This window comes from Engystomops pustulosus, chromosome 3, assembly GCF_040894005.1.
Source record: "Engystomops pustulosus chromosome 3, aEngPut4.maternal, whole genome shotgun sequence".
Classification (NCBI taxonomy): Eukaryota; Metazoa; Chordata; class Amphibia; order Anura; family Leptodactylidae; genus Engystomops; species Engystomops pustulosus.
In genome coordinates, this window is record NC_092413.1 from 201,977,714 (window position 1) to 202,000,754 (window position 23,041).

The following is a 23,041-nucleotide window of genomic DNA, read 5'->3' on the forward strand; positions in this document are numbered from 1 at the left end:
TGCTGGTAACGCACTGATATTTCTACCTTCACCCCTAATATACATGAAGCTGGTCCGGGCCCATTCCCTTAAAAAAAAATCCAATTTCTAGGCCATTTTTTGCCGTATTAAATTCTAAACATTGCATTAGCCAGGTAATAGACTGAATGCCATCCTTTATTGCCCGCTATGTGAAGTTAAACTTTCGGTTCCCAGACTCTCCTCATCTGTCAGTCACACAGAAAGATCTATTCAATCTCACAGATGAGACGCGTGTGATTAGGAGAGTGTCGGAGACGCGCAGTACCCAGGGTGCATCTCTTCTCACAAGTAAATGATCTCCGCTAATTCGGGTCTGCGTAGAGCGGAGCGGAGAGCCTTTATCTTTCGTGACAAGTGGAGATGTTGAAGATCCCGCCGAGATAAAAGATAGCCGTGCCGCGGTTTCACGTAAGTCTGGCGTTTGAAATAGCGCAGTTAATAGCGACCATCTGACCTATCACTACAAGATACATTGTTACCGTTCCATTACGTGGATACAATCCCATACGATACGATACAGGGACAAAATACTCTTCTACCCGAGAACTGTGAAAGGAAATGAGAGCTTTTAAGTAACCACACTGATCCAGTATGAATTCACATTTTTCTATGGTCGTTTTCTTCTGTTCAAAGTAGGAGAAAAAAAATTCGGAGAACAATTCCATTCAATGATTGCATTTATACTACGTGGCTGTCCAAGTAGACGTGATGCAGGCAAAATATTAAAGGGGTTGACAGAATTATGGCTCCAATCTCCGGCAAACAGGGAGTTTATTATTGTGCATTGGGATTAATAGATAGAAGCTGTGGTAACAAATATTAAATTAGAACCAGAACATATTCTCAATTTAAAGGAAACCTACCATTTGATTTGATGCATTATGAAGCAAACATACATTGAGAATGCTGTAGCTACACTGATACAGGATCATATCTTGGTTAATCCTTGAACCGAGTGGTTTTGCTGATAAAACAATGATAAAATTATGATAATGAAGCTGTCTCGCTGCTGTGGCTGCTCAGCGCTTTTCCTAGCACATTAGTTATGCATTGCTCAGAGGATGATGTAATCCCTGGGTTGTGCCTGAAGGCAGAATAATCAATCCCTGTACCATCCCCCAGCTGCTGTGTATGAGTGATCCAGCTCAGGTTGATTAGTCATGTCTGGACAAAGCCCCGTGTGTTATACAAGCTCCGTGTAACTTGTGCAATCATGCAATCCAGATTTCCAAAGTTTCGAAACCACTCAACTCAGGGATTAACCAAGATATGATCCTGCATCAGTGTGGCTACAGCAGTCTCAAGGTATGTTTGCTTCATAATCCATCCAATGGTAGATTTCCTTCAGAAGCTTTGGAATTCGTAGACCTCCATTATGCAACTTTGGTTTAGGGTCCCAAACCTTTTTACATTACCTCTGTTTCTACATTATTCTTTGGCTTCAGTATATGCAGTACATAGGCGCTAGGAGTCCTGGAGTGGACTCAAGTCATCTGGTCCATGCCGGCTTCTCTTCTGGAATGTGGGAAATGTCCTAAACCATCAGAGGTAAGGCAAACATAGTACACCAAATCCCACCTGCACGAGGACATGTTGGCCATTTAACGGTCCCAATCTTTCTGGCATGTTCCCTTTTAATTTATTCTAAAGGGAACTTGTCATCACCCTCCCAAAAGGGTTTACACAGCGATAGCAGGTACATACATAGTATGTTGCACTTGCAGACTATACAATCACTGTACGGAGTGAAGGGTACATAATGACATATGAAGGTGTAGAGTGGAACACAAGAGTGTAAATAAAAAAAACGGGATCATCCGGCGATGTATTATCACAGACTTAATTTTTTTCATTTTTTTTTTTTTTTTAATAACTCCATTCCAAGAATATGAATGACTTAGTATTAGGACCTAGGTCACATCAACAATATCAGATTGGTGGGAGTCCTATACATAACTCTCCCGACAACCAGCTGTTTGATGGAAAATCAGCAGTCAGGTGAGTTCTTCCATCTTTTAACTGCTCATTTAGCACAATGCCAGACTCTTTATAGTGGCTGTTCTTAGTACCGCAGCTCAAACACATTTATTTGAACGGGACATGTGACCGATGGTCATGACAATCTGCTTTCTAGCCCTGTAACAACACTGCAACCTCAAGCAGCTTATCAGTGGGTCTGCTGGTTGGTTGCCGAACACTCACCTGACAATGATGACCAATCCTAAGGATTAACAACTTTTAAGAACATTAATTTGAGATCCATAAAACAATCCAACGGACAGAAAAAAAATAAGATTGTGAATTGTACCTAATTCCGCACATTGTAAATGACCTTGAGTGGCTCAACTTCAGCACCAATAATGGTCTGTAGGGACTGAACCATCTCCCCATACAAATAGACCGTTTATTCTTAGCAAAATGATGTTTAAAGAAAATATAATTATTTCGCCCAGAGTAAATGGAAGCTGGGATGCATAAAAATTGACTCATAATTTCTTATTTTCTTGCCTTTTTCTGTTCATAGAAGATAGGATTCAGGGATTCACACACAGAAAGCAATAAACTCTGAATAATGATCTTCTGTAGGATCGGGCTTGAGTTTCGTGTGGCGGCGGGGCACGTAGTATGCCCAGCATTCAGAAATAACTAAATGTTGGCGCATGTGTGCCGGACCTCAGCAGTCACTCAAGTGATAAACACAAAACACTAAAGATGGTTTTATAATGGTGAAGGACTATAAGGGTTTTGTGAAAAGTGGCGCCAAAACCTATGGTATTAGATGTAGATGTACATCACTAAAACGACCTGAGGCCCTAGAATTGAAAAAACTTTTTCACTATGACTTAAAGGGAACCCGTCACCACATTTTTCACAAATAGAGGTAGTGACAGGTTCCCATAGAGCCCTGGTAACTAACTGACACCTTTCTTTTAGCTAAAAATTGTTCCCCTTAGATTCCCATATTTTCAAATTTATAGTTTTACCTGGTATCTAAGCTTGGCTACAGCGAGTTGAGGTGGGCGTGGCCTCCTCGGGCTTAATCCAGCAGCTCCTCCCCATCTGCTCTCTGTATGCAGCTGTTATGTCATGTGACCATGGTGACATCATCGCAGGTCCTACAGCTTTTGTAGCATTAGAAAACTGTACACCAAACACATATCTCCTGAAATCACAGCAGCCTGCATGGAGAGGACTAGAAGCCCATGCAGGCTTCTGCGATAGTGTTATGCGGTCAGATATGAACATGGGGTACAGTTTCCTAATTTTAAGTAGTTAAAGGACCTTTGCAGAGGTCACCCTGGTCACATGACATTAAGCGTCGCCCCCTCAATTCGCTCCTAAGAAGCATAGATACCAGGCAAGATTATAACTCCGATTTTATGGGACTATTTTTAGCTAAAAGTAGAGAGTCAGATAGTTACTAGGGCTCTATGGGAACCTGCCAGTAGTTGTATTTGTGAAAAACGTGGTGACAGGTTCGCTTTGAAGGAAATCTACCACTGTGCTAGATAAGATTTCAACCAAATGCACCTAATTGCAGGCCTGATGTCCTGGATTCTCAGGAAGTCTCGTGAGAGTGAGGTACACAGGAGGCCCACAATTAGGTGTATTTGGTTGAATTCTTGTTTATCCCAGTGGTAGATTTCCTTTAATGACATAGTGAGCGAAATAATGGAAATAAACATCAGGATATAATACTTCATGGCAATGTTTCGGTCTTGAATGGTCCTTTATCAAGCAAGATGTATAATAATAATAATAATATCATAAAGTAATCATATTCTGTAGCACTTCACAGGTTATGGGGGGTAAAAACCTTGTCATATGAAACAATAGGAATGAGGGCCCTGCTGGCATGAGATGCAGTGGGGTAAATATGCTGTCGAAGAGTCGATGAGGCTTTAATGACTGGGCATATATATATATAGAATTTTTTTTTTTTTAATTTGCAGATGTAGTGGTTTAAGGACTGTAAGCTGACTTTTTGTGTGCTACCGTAACATTTTGATGACTTTTTTTTAGCAATGTATAGAACGTTTATAAAAATTCTAAAATTAAATGAGCATATACAGGGTGTAACGAAAAGGTCGGGATGGTGGAATATCTCAGGAAATATATTCCATATAATTATATATTTATCAAAATATCCTCTCTTTCAACAGTTTGGTTTTTGGTGATTACAGCGCCATCAACAATTCAAAAAGAGCCAAGTCATATGTCATTTTTCCTGGGGAATCGGAATCTGCAATAAAAAATGTGTTCCCATATAAGATTTTTAAGAACAATTAGCCATGGCTATGATTGGCCAGGGGGATACCTGAATGCTGGACCCACACTTGGGGTCTGCTGATCTTTAGTCAGGTTGTGTGTGGTATTGTAGCTCATCCCTATTCACATTCATGGACATGAACTGTAATAAGACACATAACCTATAGACAGATGGGGCACTATTCCTTGGTAAAAAGCCATGGATTCTTAATCCTGTAAATACCCTTTAAGATGCATAGCATATCCATAAGATTTACTATTAATGTCTGATGTGTGTAGGTTCCACCACTAGGACTAGACACATTCAAGAAGAACTAGGATATAACCTGTTTTGGCAACTGGATATTAAGATTTATTGTATCTTCCATGCTCATATTTGGAATTGTTTTCCTAATTATGGTACAATTATTATCAGCCTTTTGTTTGTTTTGCCTTGCTCCTGGAGTTTAGTGAGTGCAAGACCAATTAGTAGAGAGTTACAAGAGTCTAGTCAAGAGTGAATCAGAGCAACAATTAGTATTTTAGAGGTTTCAATTGTAAGAAAGATTCTGGAGATGTTTCTGAGATGGATGAGGCAAGAGTGAGCAAGAGATTGAATATATGATTCAAAGGAGAGGTCGGAGTCCAGTACAACCCAAAGATAGCAGACCTGCTGCCTCAGGGTTATAGTGATGCCGCAGACCAAGATGGAGAGGTCATGGTTGACTCGGATGGAAAATGGTATAAAAGACAGGAAGTTCAGTCTTCGAAAGATTACATTTCAAGAAGAGAGAGGACATGATGTTAGAGACAGCAGAGAGACAATCACTAGTGTTCTGGAGTAAGGCAGGGGTGATGTTACGTGCTGAGGTATATAGCTGGGTGTCATCAGCATAGAGATGATACTGGAAACCAAACCTGCAAAAATTTTGTCCGATGGGGGCAGTATAGAGGGAGAAGAGGATCTAGGACTGAGCCCTCAGGTGTTAGGGCATTCACCCCACGGCGCCCAGCTTTCAGTCTCGTTCATTTGAGAAAGGGGTATTTGGCCACCCAGAAACGCGTTGTACCTTTGAGACAATTTTTAATTAATAAAAACGTACAAATTCTCACACTGTTGTGACTCTTCTCCCACCACGTGTGTGCGACAACCACCTCAACTTCTCTTCTCCTAATACAATTCGATCCACTGTGGCTACTAATATCTTTTGGGAAGGCGGCACCATCTGGTTCTACAAAGGGGCTTTTGATAAGAGTTGTTCTTATTAAAAGCAAACCATATTCTGTGAGCCTCTTTCACTTCTTTTGACAATATGTATGTGTTTCACAGAACCTACTTCTCTATGAGTGCTCTTATCTCCTCCCTCCCTGTTTTTGAGGAACCTCAACAGTGAAAGGAAGATGAGAAGATCCAGAAAAGGAGACACTGAAAGTGCAGTCAGCGAGATGGGAAGAAAACCAAGAGAGTGCGGTGTCCTGGAGCGAAGCTTCCTGAGGAGGAGCAGGTGGCCCACAGTATCAAACACTGCTGAGAGATCCAGGAGAACAAGGAGAGAAGAGTCACCTTTGGATTTAGCAGTGAGGAGATCATTGAAGAATTTAGAGAGATCAATTTCAGTTGTATGCATAGAGCGGAAATCAGATTTATTTGGGGGGGTTGGGGGGGCAAGGATGGACTTAGCTGAGAGATAGGGGCTAGTCAAAAATAGACCAGGTATTCCAGGAGTTTGGTGATAACAGGGAGATTAGAGACTAGACGGTAGTTAGTAGCATTGGATGGGTCCAGGGAAGGTTTCTTTAGTAATGGAGTAACAACCGCCTGCTTGAAAGAAGAGGCAATGACACCAGAAGAGAGAGAAAGAGGTTGAAGATGTTGGTGTAGTGAGAAGTGACTGCTGGGGAGAAGGATTCTACGAGATGTGAGGTGAGGGGATGGGGTCACCGATGCAGGTAGTGGGACGAGCAGAGGAGAGGAGCCGGACACTTATTTTATGTGACTGGTTCAAAGGAAGAGAGTAAACACGGTGAGGTACCGGAGGGAAGAATGCAAATGCAGTCAATTTTATCTTTAAAGTAGATGGCCAGACCTTCAGCCCCAAAGCCTGTAACGGGTAGCTGCACCTTTGGTGTTAGTAAGGAGAAAGAAAGAGCCTTTTTGGGATTGTTAGAGAGAGAGGGGGTACTAGAATAGTGAAATAAACCTGGTTAGCAAGGTGAAGGGCAGAGGTATAGGATCTGAGCATACATTTTAGTGTATTTTCTCCATAGACGTTGGGCGATCCTCGAGACCTGTCGAAGGAAAACGGTTTTGTCCATGTCCAAGTCTGTGTTGAAAATTACAATTATAATGGTTAGTAGCCATGGTTAGTACCCAGGTTGGGAAAGGTGAAGGTGAGGGACAGTGAATACGTTAAGGTTTTATATAGTAGAACATAACAATAACAACATAACAATTCTTGTTGTTGGTGAAAAATTTGGAAAGCCGTCATCCACAATATACAGGGCCAGTGGCGTACCGATCGCGGTCGCACTTGCGACCGGGCCCATCGGACGGGGGGGCCCGGGCCGGGGATGTCACTAATGCCTCTGTCCAGGGGCATAACCGGGCTCCGGGAAGTGATGGGCCCGAGCCTCAGCACGAGCCGAGTCGCGGCCCGGGCCCTCCTGTAAAAGCTACACTCCCCGGCAATAGCTGCAGGGGGAAGGGGGGCGGTGATGGCTACTGCGGACCGCCCACCCACCCAACATGCTTCCAGGCACACCCCTGCGGACAGGCCCGGCCCGCTCCGCCAGACATTCGGCACGGCCTGCTCTGACCCCAGGAGCGTCCCGGCCCGTCTCGTCTCACCTGTGCACGTCCTGGCCCGCTCCGACCGATCTGCAGCACGTACCGGCCCGTCCACCCTCTTCACCAGCAGGCAGGCCTATCCACTCACTCAACTGCGGCCCGTCCTGTGAGTGGGTGAGTATAATTAATAGAATATGTATATGTGTTTGTGTATGTATATATATATATATATATATATATATATATATATGTGTATCTATATGCTTTATATATTGTATATACTGGATGCATGTGTATATATGTGTGTGTATATATATGTGCTGTATGTGTGTGTGTATATATATGTGCTGTATGTGTGTGTGTATATATATGTGCTGTATGTGTGTGTGTATATATATGTGCTGTATGTGTGTGTATATATATATATGTGCTGTATGTGTGTGTATATATATGTGCTGTATGTGTGTGTATATATATGTGCTGTATGTGTGTATATATGTGCCGTATGTGTGACTATACATGCATGTGTATGTGGGTGTATACATGCTGTATGTGTATACATGTTGTACATGTGTGTGTATACATGTTGAATGTGTATGTAGTTATATACTGGATATACTGGATGCATGTGTATATATATTCTGTAAATGTGTGTATGCTGTATATACTGTATGTGTGTGTATACATGCTGCATATGTGTATGTATGCTTTATATACTGGATGCATGTGTGTGTATATATATATATGCGCTGTACATACTGTATGTGTGTGTATACATGCTGCATATGTGTGTGTATGTGTGTGTGTGTATATATATATATATATATATATATATATATATATATATATATATATATATATATATGCTGTGTATGCTGTATATAATGGATGAGTGTTTATATATTCTGTATATGTGTGTGTGTGTGTATATGCTGTGTATGTATACTGTATATATTGTAAATTTTCTGTGTATATACTGTATGCGTGCTTCATTCAAAGGTCTGTTATGGGGCCCTACCTCAGCTGGTTATGCCCAGGTGTTATGCATATGTGTATATGTGGTTATATGTGTGGAGTGCATATATGAAATATGTGTATTCTGAAGAATTACATGTGGTATGGAGCCGGCAGTGAGGGTTTAGGTGTATGGGGGCCCCGTTTTCTAAGTTCGCACCGGGGCCCACTGGGGTCTTGTTACGCCACTGTACAGGGCTATCAATATAATACAGCTAAAAAGTAGTTAGCTTTGGCCTTGGCCTTCTAAGATCAGTCTTGATCTTTATTAGAAGAAATTTGAAGTCCATGAAAAAAGTCTCAGACCTTAACAAGAGTAGCTAAGAACTAGTGGCTACTAGGAGAAAAATACAACGGATATTGTCAAACAAGGACTTGATCCTTAATGCAGGACTAAAAGGAGGACAATGACCTACCGGGAAACAGGGATACAATGTTGTTCTAGATACCAGGAACCAATTTAAAAAAAAAAATAGACAGACTATAAGATCTACAGGGACCATATATAATAAGTGGCATCCTGAGCACCATGGATGCTGAATGACCTGCTAAATACTAATAACCACATACTGAGTGACCTCCTAACCACCAGGGACGAGATGGTGAATGTCCTGCTCACTACTAATAACCATATACCAAGTGACATCCAGGACACCAGGGATTAGTGACTGGATATGAATGTAGATGCTGTAGGTGGAGACGGGATGTGTTATGGTTGTATGGAGGTCCTGTCGGAGCACAATCTTCTGTAGTTTAGCCACCATTCATTCCCAGGCTTCCCGATCCAGTAAAGATGGTTTTATTGAAAGCAAAACAACAGCAATAGAGTCCATGAAGAACCTACCACTGCAGGGTCTCTAAAAAAATTGTACTACACCTCCATCACAACATACCCATTATACAGCTGTCCATCTCCCCCGATGTCTCCTGGAAGAGAACTAATATCCCGGTGTGACAATACAATATAGCGCTATCATTATGACACCAAATATAGGAACACAATTGATTCTTGCTCCATTGACTGCACTGCATGAACGAGCTGCATATGGATTGACAGTAATAAAGAGAAGTCCATGCGCTCAATACATGCGCCACACCAAGAGACAAACCAATAGTTTACAATGGGCTTCATTTCCTTCCTCGTCCTTGTTCTAATTAAACGTACACCGACTCCTGCCGATGTCCCTTTCACTTGTCACAATGTACAGGGAGGAAATATCTCATTACACAAGTTGCCGGTTTGGTAATCTCTCCCATAGTCTTACATTCTGCAATAGTCATTGGATAAAAGTCAGTCATTGGGGGGTAACAGCGGGATATAAATCTGCCCCCCGAATGCTGAACCAGAAATATTTTACTCATGTAAATAATAAAGTCACATTTTAGATAATAGAATATTAAAGAGGTATAGCCGTAACCAAGATATACAGTGACGTCGCTGTGTGCATTATCCCTGGACAGTGACATAACTCTGTATTATATCTGTTCAGTGACATCACTGTGTGTATTATCCCTGTACTGTGACATCACTGTGTGTATTATCCATGTACTGTGACATCACTGTGTGTATTATCCCTGTACTGTGACATCACTGTGTGTATTATCCCTGTACTGTGACATCACTGTGTGTATTATCCCTGTACTGTGACATCACTGTGTGTATTATCCCTGTACTGTGACATCACTGTGTGTATTATCCATGTACTGTGACATCACTGTGTGTATTATCCCTGTACTGTGACATCACTGTGTGTATTATCCCTGTACTGTGACATCACTGTGTGTATTATCCTTGTACTGTAACATCACAGTATTATCCCTGTACTGTGACATCACTGTGTGTATTATCCCTGTACTGTGACATCACTGTGTGTATTATCCCTGTACTGTGACATCACTGTGTGTATTATCCCTGTACTGTGACATCACTGTGTGTATTATCCTTGTACTGTGACATCACTGTGTGTATTATCCCTGTACTGTGACATCAATGTGTGTATTATCCCTGTACTGTGACATCACTGTGTGTATTATCCCTGTACTGTGACATCACTGTGTGTATTATCCCTGTACTGTGACATCACTGTGTGTATTATCCCTGTACTGTGACATCACTGTGTGTATTATCCCTGTACTGTGACATCACTGTGTGTATTATCCCTGTACTGTGACATCACTGTGTGTATTATCCATGTACTGTGACATCACTGTGTGTATTATCCCTGTACTGTGACATCACTGTGTGTATTATCCCTGTACTGTGACATCACTGTGTGTATTATCCCTGTACTGTGACATCACTGTGTGTATTATCCATGTACTGTGACATCACTGTGTGTATTATCCCTGTACTGTGACATCATTGTGTGTATTATCCCTGTACTGTGACATCACTGTGTGTATTATCCTTGTACTGTAACATCACAGTATTATCCCTGTACTGTGACATCACTGTGTGTATTATCCCTGTACTGTGACATCACTGTGTGTATTATCCCTGTACTGTGACATCACTGTGTGTATTATCCCTGTACTGTGACATCACTGTGTGTATTATCCTTGTACTGTGACATCACTGTGTGTATTATCCCTGTACTGTGACATCACTGTGTGTATTATCCCTGTACTGTGACATCACTGTGTGTATTATCCCTGTACTGTGACATCACTGTGTGTATTATCCCTGTACTGTGACATCACTGTGTGTATTATCCCTGTACTGTGACATCACTGTGTGTATTATCCCTGTACTGTGACATCACTGTGCGTATTATCCCTGTACTGTGACATCACTGTGTGTATTATCCCTGTACTGTGACATCACTGTGTGTATTATCCCTGTACTGTGACATCACTGTGCGTATTATCCCTGTACTGTGACATCGCTGTGCGTATTATCCCTGTACTGTGACATCGCTTTGTGTATTATCCTTGTACTGTGACATCGCTGTGTGTATTATCCTTGTACTGTGACATCGCTGTGTGTATTATCCTTGTACTGTGACATCACTGTGTGTATTATCCCTGTACTGTGACATCACTGTGTGTATTATCCCTGTACTGTGACATCACTGTGTGTATTATCCCTGTACTGTGACATCACTGTGTGTATTATCCCTGTACTGTGACATCACTGTGTGTATTATCCTTGTACTGTAACATCACAGTATTATCCCTGTACTGTGACATCACTGTGTGTATTATCCCTGTACTGTGACATCACTGTGTGTATTATCCCTGTACTGTGACATCACTGTGTATTATCCCTGTACTGTGACATCACTGTGTGTATTATCCCTGTACTGTGACATCACTGTGTGTATTATCCCTGTACTGTGACATCACTGTGCGTATTATCCCTGTACTGTGACATCACTGTGCGTATTATCCCTGTACTGTGACATCACTGTGTGTTTTATCCCTATACTGTGACATCACTGTGTGTATTATCCCTATACTGTGACATCACTGTGTGTATTATCCCCTGTACTGTGACATCACTGTGTGTATTATCCCTGTATTGTGACATCACTGTGTGTATTATCCCTGTACTGTGATATCACTGTGTGTATTATCCCTGTACTGTGACATTACTGTGTGTATTATCCCTGTACTGTGACATCACTGTGTGTATTATCCCTGTACTATGACATCACTGTGTGTATTATCCCTGTACTGTGACATCACTGTGTATATTATCCCTGTACTGTGACATCACTGTGTGTATTATCCCTGTACTGTGACATCACTGTGTGTATTATCCCTGTACTGTGACATCACTGTGTGCATTATCCCTGTACTGTGACATCACTGTGTGTATTATCCACAATTTCCAACCCAACGGGGTCTCATAGTAGAGGGTGGTCGGCGATGAGGGAAAAATCTTAAATAAATACATTTAAAAAAGGAGCACATTATAAGACTGCCATAATTTTACTACAATGCATAGACTTCCAGAGCATAGCAGATTGCTGTACTGTCCCCCAGTGCTGTATAATGAAAGCATGCACACCTTCATATATGAACCATAACCATAAAATGTACATTAGCCGCTGCTCCGGGAACTGCTGATAAAGTGCATTTGGTATCATTTAATAGGAGTGACGCGCCTATGAATTTACGGCCGCATAATCTTCAATTCAGAACGTAAAGCTTCATTTTATACAAAGTGTCATTTTTTTTTTCCCTTAAAGAAAATGCCAGTATTTTGACCCATATTTTTCATGCACCAGTTAACTAGAAAATTACAGAACCTGAAGTGTCCTGATAAAATGTATCAAGGGGATTAGAACAACACAGACGTTCCGTCCCCCCCCCCCCACCGCTGCAAGACGGCTGGTGAATGTGAAATAAGGCAGAATTAGGTGGGGTTTTATTTTATTTTTGCTTTTTTTTTTTTTGTGGCGTTGAAAAATGAGGACCTCTGAATTTTTAATTGTGTGAACTAATGATTAGAAAAGTGGAGCTCGCCCCGGTTAGGGCTGGAGAATTTGTGGCTTTCTACATGCAGCAGATTTTTAATTTTTGCGAAGGCTGGACCGCTTCCCGGCAGAACATTGATTTGTGGACCACTTCTTAAAACACCCGCAGTGTAATTAAATATTAAGCCCCTCTTTGATTTATGCTCTAAGAGGATTACTTGACAAACTAGGAGTAGCTTTCACACATCCTCTGCTAAAATTAACTTTTCAATATCATTAGGCTCATCTTATGTGAGCAATGATGAATACTCATATGTGTGCTCCTCCAGTCCTCCAGACCCCACCTTGGGTTGCTTGGTTCCCAGCACAGCCATAGAAGGTATACAGTGTGTGACTTCCACATTCCTGGGGATGGTAGATCCAGATCATTAGTATTCAGACAGTATCTTCAGCCAAGCAATCTACGATGGGTTCATCTTCTCTCCGAAAGGTGGTCACACACCGCGGTAATATGGTCCCATGAGAGTCTTTCCACAACATTAATAAACAAGACTTGATGGTGGTCTATTGTTGGTTCAGTAGTTCTCGTGGGAAGGAGAGTTAATTGAAGAGATGGGGACATATTACGCTATAAAATAGAACAGTATTGCTTGGGAGTGATGAGCAATGCGTTGACTCAAGGTTTAAATGGGGAATCCTAGAGGTGTCGATAAAAAAAGGATGTCTACATACCCTGCTCTGGCTTTTGTGGATGATTCTTGACTTTGGCACCACCAGACCTATGGCCTCCTCAAGAACCACTTCTTCGAAGTGATGTCCCATGGTTATTGGAGGCCACTGAATGAAGATAACAGGTACCGTGATCTCCCTTCCTGATGCTTCCGGCCAGGCTGGAGGTGTTGAAGATTGGGAGTACCGGCATGGCACAAGAAACTGAGAAGTTTAAACACGTTTTAATTTTGGTGGCACCCCTGCCCTAGCCCTGGGGTTTTCCATCTAAAACCCCTTCTAGATGGTAAAATATGGCATGCACTCAATAATATTTGAAAATGTTGAGTAATGACTACTCAAGCTGTTCTGAAAATTCATGAAGGCCGAAACCAAATATGATTGAGACTTTTTTTTCAGGACACTGCATTACCGTACTTGGTTATTTTAAGAGGTACTTTGCCTTTTTATCTTATTTTCAGCCCTACTGTGTTTTTTCTCTTTCCTATTCAGTCTGTGGACATGAAGCAACTCTACTAAAAACACCTTATCAATAAAGGCAAGAGCCGTATGGAGAAGGAGGTTGGACACAAGTTTATTGGTTGCGGCAATGTGTTGGTAAATTTGGGCAGGTCCCCAGTGCATGAGTGCCGACCTGCGCTCTTGGATGTGCAGAGTTGCAGGAGATCTTCCAAACTCTAGTGAGTGGATTGCAACTGACCCAACTGACCCGGAGGTCTCCATATGACCCAAATTTTGGGAAATAATGAACTTGACAAATTCTTATTGACTACTATTACAGGACTAGTTTAATAAAGTATTATACAAAAATAACCCTATTAGTATACAGTGATATCCAGTATGTCATCAATTTAATAGGAGGATGTGTTAACTAGAGTTTACTATCAGCGTTACCACTGGGTATGATCTCAAAAAGCCAAACTACAACAATCTGTTTCATCAGGCCAACTACAAATAGGGAGAGGCTTGTCCAAGAAGCCGAACACGGTAGGAAGAAGCCTGGAGGTGAACAATGAACAGATTATTTTGGGGACAGCTCTTTTTAAATGGCAGAGCTTAACGTTGCTCATAAAGCAGTGAAAACACTGTGGCCCAGAGAGTTAAATCTTTTGTTGTCTTTGGTCAGTTGAGAAGAAAGTCACCATGGCCTTTCCACTGGTTTCAAAAACTAATCTCACAGCTGCTTTCTATTTTACAGTCCCTCAAAGCGCAATATTTCTTCAAATAGATGTTAGGATCTACAACCTTGCCTTTTACTTCCATTACCTGTGTCCAGCACTTTCTTAAATCTCCTCCTCCAATTTAGCCTGTCCATACAGTAGCTGGCTCCCCTGGTAGGTGCTGATTATGCCTGCCAGACTGTATCTTGTTTTCACTAAAACACTGATCCTAATTATTGGAGACGAGAGGTTGCTAGTCCCTACTCTCTCTGGAGTGAGGGTGAGGTCATGTGATACTCCCTGTACTTAGCTAGCAGGAGAGCAGTGTCTGTAAAGATCTGTGGAGTGCAACCTTGTTCCCCATCAATCTCTACATCGTACCGTATTTTTCGGACTATAAGGTGCAAAAAAAATACTTAGATTTTCTCAGAAATCAAAGGTGCGCCTTATATATATATGAACCGTAATAACAGACAACAGCTGCTTTGAACTGTGCACAGGTCTGCCACCTTCTGGTCATCCTTATAATCAGGTGCGCCTTATATATGAACCTTGACATTTTAGCAGGCATTTATTGATGGTGCACCTTATAATCCGGTGCACCTTATAGTCCGAAAAATACTGTAGTCTCTCTCTGCACCTCACACCCAGCTGGTTTCTTTAGGTTTTATTACATGCTCAATGCTTCTCCATGTGATGAAATCTGCCAGTCTTGTTACTATATAAAACCTTTATGCACACACTATTTAGTGCACAGTGGATTCACTTATAGGCATCTCACTGGATTTGCTAAGTTAAATCAGTTACTTCAGGATAACCTTGCATTGGAGTTACTAAATGAGAGAACACAAAGCATCATGGGAAGTGAGGGCAGCTTATTGACAGTAAAAGAAAAGGAAGAGGCTAGTCTCCACCCACTTCACTCCTGCCGAGTAGGATTTCTGAAAAATAGCTTCAGTACAGAAAATGGCATAACTCTAGAAAGAAAAGGGCGAGCAGCACAATAAGGACATGGTTCTTTGTTTTGAGGGAATCACATATGACTTGGTGGAAATAAATATGAAATTGGATTTACACATTAAAGAATAGGAATTTCAAAGAATGAGGGCACAAGCGACTATCAGCCGTGTCAAGCTGATTTTTAAAAAAAAATAGATCCAAGTTTTTTTTCAAACAGCTTTGCCTTCTTCTGAACCTCTGGGTTCTATTTAGTAGACTGAAGCCTTGGTTAACTAGAGGTCTTCTCTAGCGTCTTACTGACCCAGTTTAACCTTGGTCGTTATAAAAAAAAAAAAAAAAAACTAAAATGTTTAAACTATTTTTTAACCATAAAGCAATATTTTGTTATATGCAGGTAAAGGGAAAATGATTTTATCAATCTCCTCAACCAAATCTTAGACTCCTGTTTACTAGATCAGCATGAAGCTCTTGGCCTGGGAAATGATGGAAGGTCTCGGCTCCTCTGCTGTATCTCAGGTCAGTCTATGGGTAATTGTATATTTGCTGTAGGAGGATCTTTTGTTTTCTCACTTTTATATCTCGCTGGATAGAAGAGAAATTGTCTTATTGATGAGAGAGATAACGAGAGACAGAGACGTAGGATCTTCTTCTTGTCTAATGGGACGGAATGTTAAATATTTTTCCTCAGAAGCCGCCGACTGAGTTTTGAAAGTAACAAACACGGAAAACTGTCAAGTAATAAAGCGAAAGCGGCGGAGCTGGCAAAGTATTTATTTATATCAATTCTTATTTCTCTGTGGAAAAAACTCTCCGACACTAAAAGTTTCACGTAAATGCTTTTCTGGCTGGTGCAAAATGCCGGATCTCTACATCTTTATCAGCGGCGGTGTTCCTGGACACCGAAAATGAAAATAAAAAATTTTGCTATATAATTAAAGGACTTTCTCTTCAAGAAGGTTGGGAATATTTTGCAAACTACACTTTGGATCGAAAAACTAAAAAAATGTATCCAATATTATTTAAAAAAAAGCTATACAATGATACCGAACTCGGGTCCCTACCCGCACCTCCTATTGTGCTGAGCGTGGGGGGGGGGGGGGGGGGGGGCACTGGCACTGTAATCACTGTAAAATCAAAATGGGTAAGAAAAATACTTATTTCTTTCTTTTTCGTTTTGATGTGTATTTCTTGAGAGTAACAAAGACCATATATACTCGAGTATAAGCTGAGTATAATCAGCCGACCCGAGTATAAGCTGAGACCCCTAATTTTACCACCAAAAACTGTAGTATACAGCCAGCCAGCCCCCAGTAGTACACAGCCAGCCCCCAGTAGTACACAGCCAGCCCCAAGTAGGCTACAGCCAGCCCCAAGTAGGCTACAGCCAGCCCCAAGTAGGCTACAGCCAGCCCCAAGTAGGCTACAGCCAGCCCCAAGTAGTCTACAGCCAGCCCCAAGTAGGCTACAGCCAGCCCCAAGTAGTCTACAGCCAGCCCCAAGTAGGCTACAGCCAGCCCCAAGTAGTCTACAGCCAGCCCCAAGTAGGCTACAGCCAGCCCCATGTAGCATACAGCCAGCCCCATGTAGCATACAGCCAGCCCCATGTAGCATACAGTCAGCCCCATGTAGCATACAGCCAGCCCCATGTAGCATACAGTCAGCCCCATGTAGCATACAGCCAGTCCCATGTAGTATACAGCCAGCCAGCTCCCTGTATGCCAAGCACATAAAAAAATAATAAACGTAATACTCTCTCCGACGCTTTGCGCAGCTCCCGATCCTCGGCGCAGTTCCCGATCCTCGGCGCAGTTCCCGGCGGCTTCTCTCTTCTTTAGCCGACAGAGTCACGTCCAAGCGATCTGGAAATCGCATGGACGCGACTCTGCCGGCTAGAGAAGAAAGAAGAAGGAGAGGAGCCGGAGGGAACCGCGCCAAGGATGCGGGCGCCGTAGGGTGAGTATTAAGTTTTTTATTTAATTGACTCGTGTATAAGCTGAGGTTTTTCAGCACAGTTTTTGTGCTTAAAAACTCGGCTTATACTCGAGTACATACAGTATTTCTTAAAAAAACAATCCAATAATACTTAAGTTGATCTTGTATTCTCATCCCCCAGGGGGCATCTAATTTTTATTATGTAGAAACTACATTCAGTGTTGACGTAGTAGTTTTCTGTTCTTTTTGGGGGCTGGTGTAATGGGATTCCCTACCTCTGGCACATCGGGGGCTGGTATAATGCAAGTCCCTGCCTCTCACATTTCGGAGAGCTTGATTAACTTAAGTTTCCTCTGAAGATGGGGATTTTTCCAGTTGCCAACAAAGAATATAAAATATTGAATCTGCTAAATTAAGTACTCGATTTTGGTAACATTGGTTAGCTTTTAAAAAAATATTTCATATGTCTATGTTCAGATTTTGGATCTGATGTGTAATTAACAAAATATCCCCCTTTTCAATGTTTTAGCACATATATCGATTTTTGGCAATTACAGCACCACCGATTTAGCAAGCGCTGCATAATCTGTGTCCGCTATATAAATAAAGAATTCTTATTATTATCTGTCACTAAAATTAAACGAGAGCAAAGTCTAATCAATATAAATTTTCTGGGGGAAATACGAATCTGCAATTAAATGGGTTCCCATTATAAAGTTGCCCCCTGGGGGATAGGGTTAGGAGTCCAAGTTCGGTATGATTGGATAGATGTTTAAAAAATACATGCCACAGTTTTATTTTAGCTCTTAGATCTGATGTTTATTCCGAGAGATGTGGCACCATCCCAACCTATTTGTTACACGTCGTCTTATCTGAGAAAAAATATGGATCATTAATTACGGGGATGAGTCTCAAGGCGGCTGTGACTAAGAGCAATTCTACATGAACTTTAGTAATCATAGTTATTTTATGTTCCATTGCAGAAGATGTTTGTGTAAAAGTCAAATATAAGTGGCCAGATCAGGAGAATTCTGAAAAATGCACTTGCTAAGTATAGGATAACTACAAGACAAGGTAGGTCTCTGGTAAGATTTGTGCCCTTCCAATACCGAGGTCATGAGTTCATGTTCAATAGCCGAGTGAAGTTTTCCAGGGATCATCTCTAACCTTAAACTGAGGAAATAACCCAACACTGTAAGGAATCCGTTTTCTCTGGGGACCCTGTAATTTTTGGATAGGTATACAGTGGTACAACAAGTAGATGCTGGTTGAAAGGAAAACAGCGAAAAAAAGACACAGACCTATTCAAAAGACTGGGGTCCAGTGTTCTCCACTATGTCCAGTTACAGCTGATCTTTCAGTGCATTTACCCAGTGTTACCATTAATGTGCAGTTACAAAAACAGCAAAGCACCAGTGTTCGGAAAGCATCCGTAGCCAATAAAGAAGAGCGTTACACAAAGCGTTTCCATTACAATCCGAATCGAAAATTTTTACCAGATTACAACTAAATGGATCGTCCTACCTTCTTGTCTGGCCATGAAGCCTTCAGAACGGCTTGTGTTCTGAAAAATACGAGCAACTTGCTGTCCTCGTCGCTCAGGTTAAATGCCTGCTCCATAATCTGTAGCACGTCGATGCGAGGTTTCACCGGTATGGAATCATCACCACAAAATGGCCGTAACCACTCCAAGAGGTCATCAGATGAGACAAGGTTCTCCCTATAAAATGAAATGAATACACCTCTGGTTAGAAACAAAACAGGTTGTATGTGTAGGGAAAGCAGGATTTATGTAGGTTAATCGCAAGGCAAAACATCTGGGAAACAACCTTTGACCATGACCATCACTGGTCCATGCAGTATCTGCAGCTCCTGGTACAAAGGTCTGGAACACTGACAGGACATGGTTGGGTCAATCACACCACTGTTTTCATGTTAAAAGTACATTGACTACATCAAAATAACACCAAATTCTCAGCTTAGGGCAAACCCCAAGTCTCTTGCTGCTTGTACCCTAAATAATGGACACCAAGATTAGGTATGGAACGTAGAGAAGTTGCCAAAAGTTCTGAGATGCTCTTGAGTCTAGACGCAATTCTACAGGGAAACCTTGGCTTGTGGCATTCATGGACCAACCAATTAAACCACCTTAATGGCAGTGTTGTCCTCGTTAAAACAGTGACTTCTTTGAGTCGGAATGAGAAAAATATTCAGGTTTAAGAATCTGCTAAAGATTTCAAGGCCTGCAGATTGTCCGGTAGACAAACCGATCGTGCATCTGACAAAATGAGGCTTGAGAACCAATTTGTAAAGGTAGCACTTCCCAACTTACTGCTCCTAATGTCTTGTAGGCATCAGAGAGGACTTGTAGAGTCCAGGCTTTGACAGCTCGAAGCTATTCTGGTGGCAACCAAATGATGTAACAATATGTACATACAATATGTACTAATGATATTACAATAATATGTCCAAGTAAAGTTACATACACAATTGTCCCTGTTTTGTGCCATGTTTGTAAAATGATAAATGTCCTCCACCAGGATCACAAAGGATGTATTCAGTGACCTCATGTGAAGCCATCACCAGGGTGGTCTCCTGCATGTGTGTCACCACAGACGGTTCCTTGGATGATGCTACACATCAGCGATTACAAGAGTCTCCAGAGTGAAGAAACCTCTTGTGCTAGAACCTCTACAACAATGAGATGTCTCCCCCCACTGTCTGCCCTGCAGACTCCCGGATAACTGTGGAGACGACATTACAGTCTGAAGAGCAATAATTAACTTCCTATGTGCTCCGGTGCTTACTGCAAACTATGCGGCACCCAATACGACGGCCAGCAGTGCACGGGGGACTGGTAGGATACGGCGGAGGATACAGGGCCGCAGATGTGTGCAGCATTTATAAAATGCATGTCCTGGGACAAATAAACCTACCGATATAGGAAGAAATTACTCTGCCACCGACTAATGTTCATCTGCAGTCCTATGCAAACTTGGGAACTATTATTAAAGTATCTATCTATCTTCTGTATCTATCCATCCATCATCTTTTGTATCTATCTATCTATCCATCCGTCTATCTATGTTCTGTATCTTTCCATCTGTCTATCTTCTGTATCTATCCATCAATCAATCTTCTGTATCTATCTATCCATCCATCCATCTTCCAATCTTCTATATCTATCCATCCATCTTTCTATCTATCCATCTTCTATTTCTAACCATCCCTCTTTCTATCTTCTGTGTCTATTCATCCATTTGTCTATCTTCTGTATCTATTTATCCATCATCTTCTGTATCTATCTATCCATCTGTCTATCTATGTTCTGTATCTTTCCATCTGTCTATCTTCTGTATCTATCCATCGATAAATCTTCTGTATCTATCTATCCATCCATCCATCTTCCAATCTTCTATATCTATCTATCTATCCATCCATCTTTCTATCTATCCATCTTCTATTTCTAACCATCCCTCTTTCTATCTTCTGTGTCTATTCATCCATCTGTCTATCTTCTGTATCTATCCATCCATCTATCTATGTTCTGTATCTATTTATCCATCTGTCTATCTTCTGTATCTATCTATCCATCTGTCTATCTATGTTCTGTATCTTTCCATCTGTCTATCTTCTGTATCTATCCATCGATCAATCTTCTGTATCTATCCATCGATAAATCTTCTGTATCTATCTATCCATAAATCTTCTGTATCTATCTATCCATCCATCCATCTTCCAATCTTCTATATCTATCTATCCATCCATCTTTCTATCTATCCATCTTCTATTTCTAACCATCCCTCTTTCTATCTTCTGTGTCTATTTATCCATCTGTCTATCTTCTGTATCTATTTATCCATCTGTCTATCTTCTGTATCTATCGATTCATCTGTCTATCTTCTGTGTCTATCCAACCATCCATCCATCTTCTGTATCTATCCATCCATCTTCTCTATCTATCCATCCTATCTATCTATGTCCTATCTTTCTATCTTGTATCTATCTATCTTCTCTATCCATCCATCTATCTATCATCTCTACCTATCAATCTTCTGTATCTAGTAAAGGAAAAGCCCACAGCAGCGCAGTTCTAATTAACCCCTAATAAGGATGAGTGCAGCGCCTCAGAGTCCATGTCAGAAACTCTTGTTCAATATTTCGGAATAAAGTCACGAGATCCAATTGCAGGCCAGTGATCAAACAAGGAGGTGTCTCATGGGTGACATTTTGGTGTCTCCACCTTACTCAAGCAAAGAGTATAGCAAAGCTACTTATAGCATACTTGCATCACATGACCTGATAACATAGTCCAATAATCCATATACAATAACATACAACACCTATGTATTATATGGTGCATTGTATATGGGGAGAGGGAGTTTAGTTATACATTTATGTGGTAGGTAGAGCAGGTGGTAATAACCTCACCTTTAAGGTCATGATCACATCTATGCCAGTCACACGTGACATTTGGGCATGGAGCGCCAGTCACATGACAGACATCCCAGCAGCACCTGACAGGTCCCATTATAAGTCCGTGGGCTCCCTCAGGTGCCCCAGGGTGTCCAATTATCATGGAGGCCGCTGCCCCTTTATTCTACCAGGTGATGTGATTTTGGAAATGACAACGAATAGCAAGAGCTGCTGTGAGAAGTAGAGTAAGGATGGAGGGGAACAGGACTACACAGATTTTGTGTGTTACCATGGAGACACACGGGTATTATAATCAACAAAAAGAAATTTTGCAAAGTTGATTCAATTTATAGTCTGGTGCCGGGGAGTAGCAGAAGATGTAAAACAGCCATGGAAGCTACAACACAGGCGCAGGCACAGGCGCAGCGGCTCCCATTTTGATTCCCCTGTTTAAATAAGCAAAATGTTCTGCTTGCTTGAGGCCGAGATCACAAGCAACATCAGAATTGCGTTTGGGAATTAATGCAAATTAACGGTTGTGGGGAGGAGCTCTTGTGATCGGGTAAGAAAGAGATTGTCCTCTTTCAGCAAATAACTAATATTGTTTGTGTAAAGAGAAGTTATACAATTTTCCAATATAATTTCTTCATCAATTCCTCACAGGTTTTCTAGATCTCTGCTTGCTGTCCTGCGATGAGACGCTTTATTGTTTACTTCCTGTGGATAATTCTGGTCCCTGGTCATGTGAGGTCACACAGGTGCACTGCTCGTTATATCTCTGGTCATGTGATGCCACACAGAAGCACGGCTCGTGATATCCCTGGTCATGTGAGGTCACACAGGTGCACTGCTCGTTATATCTCTGGTCATGTGATGTCACACAGGTGCACTGCTCGTAATATCCCTGGTCATGTGATGTCACACAGGGGCACAGCTCCTTATATCCCTGGTCATGTGATGTCACACAGGTGCACGGCTCATTATATCCCTGGTCATGTGATGTCACACAGGTGCATGGCTTGTTATATCCCTGGTCATGTGATGTCACACAGGTGCATGGCTTGTTATATCCCTGGTCATGTGATGTCACACAGGTGCATGGCTTGTTATATACTTGGTCATGTTATGCCACACAGGTGCACAGCTTGTTATATCTCTGGTTATGTGATGTCATACAGGTGCACGGCTCATTGGAGCAGGTGGTAATAAACTAAAATGTATAACCTACAAAAGGACGTCAATGTCTATAGCACTAAAACTGGCAGCTGCAGGGCGCACCTTCCCTTCTGTGCCTCACTGTGCGCCCATAAAACAAGTAACGGCCATATGTGGGGGGTCTCCGTACTCAGGAG

The 23,041-nt window shown here is 41.7% G+C and overlaps 1 protein-coding gene across 3 annotated transcripts in view; it reads right to left on the bottom strand.

Moving 5' to 3' along the window:
• The window catches only part of NBAS (NBAS subunit of NRZ tethering complex), a 415,971-nt gene that overhangs the window by 65,486 nt on the left and 327,444 nt on the right, over positions 1 to 23,041 (bottom strand). For all 3 annotated transcript variants that reach the window (XM_072143606.1, XM_072143607.1, XM_072143605.1), the window contains one exon: positions 18,798 to 18,993. In XM_072143606.1, the coding sequence (XP_071999707.1) occupies positions 18,798 to 18,993 (196 nt within the window). The remainder of the gene's footprint in view (positions 1 to 18,797; positions 18,994 to 23,041) is intronic.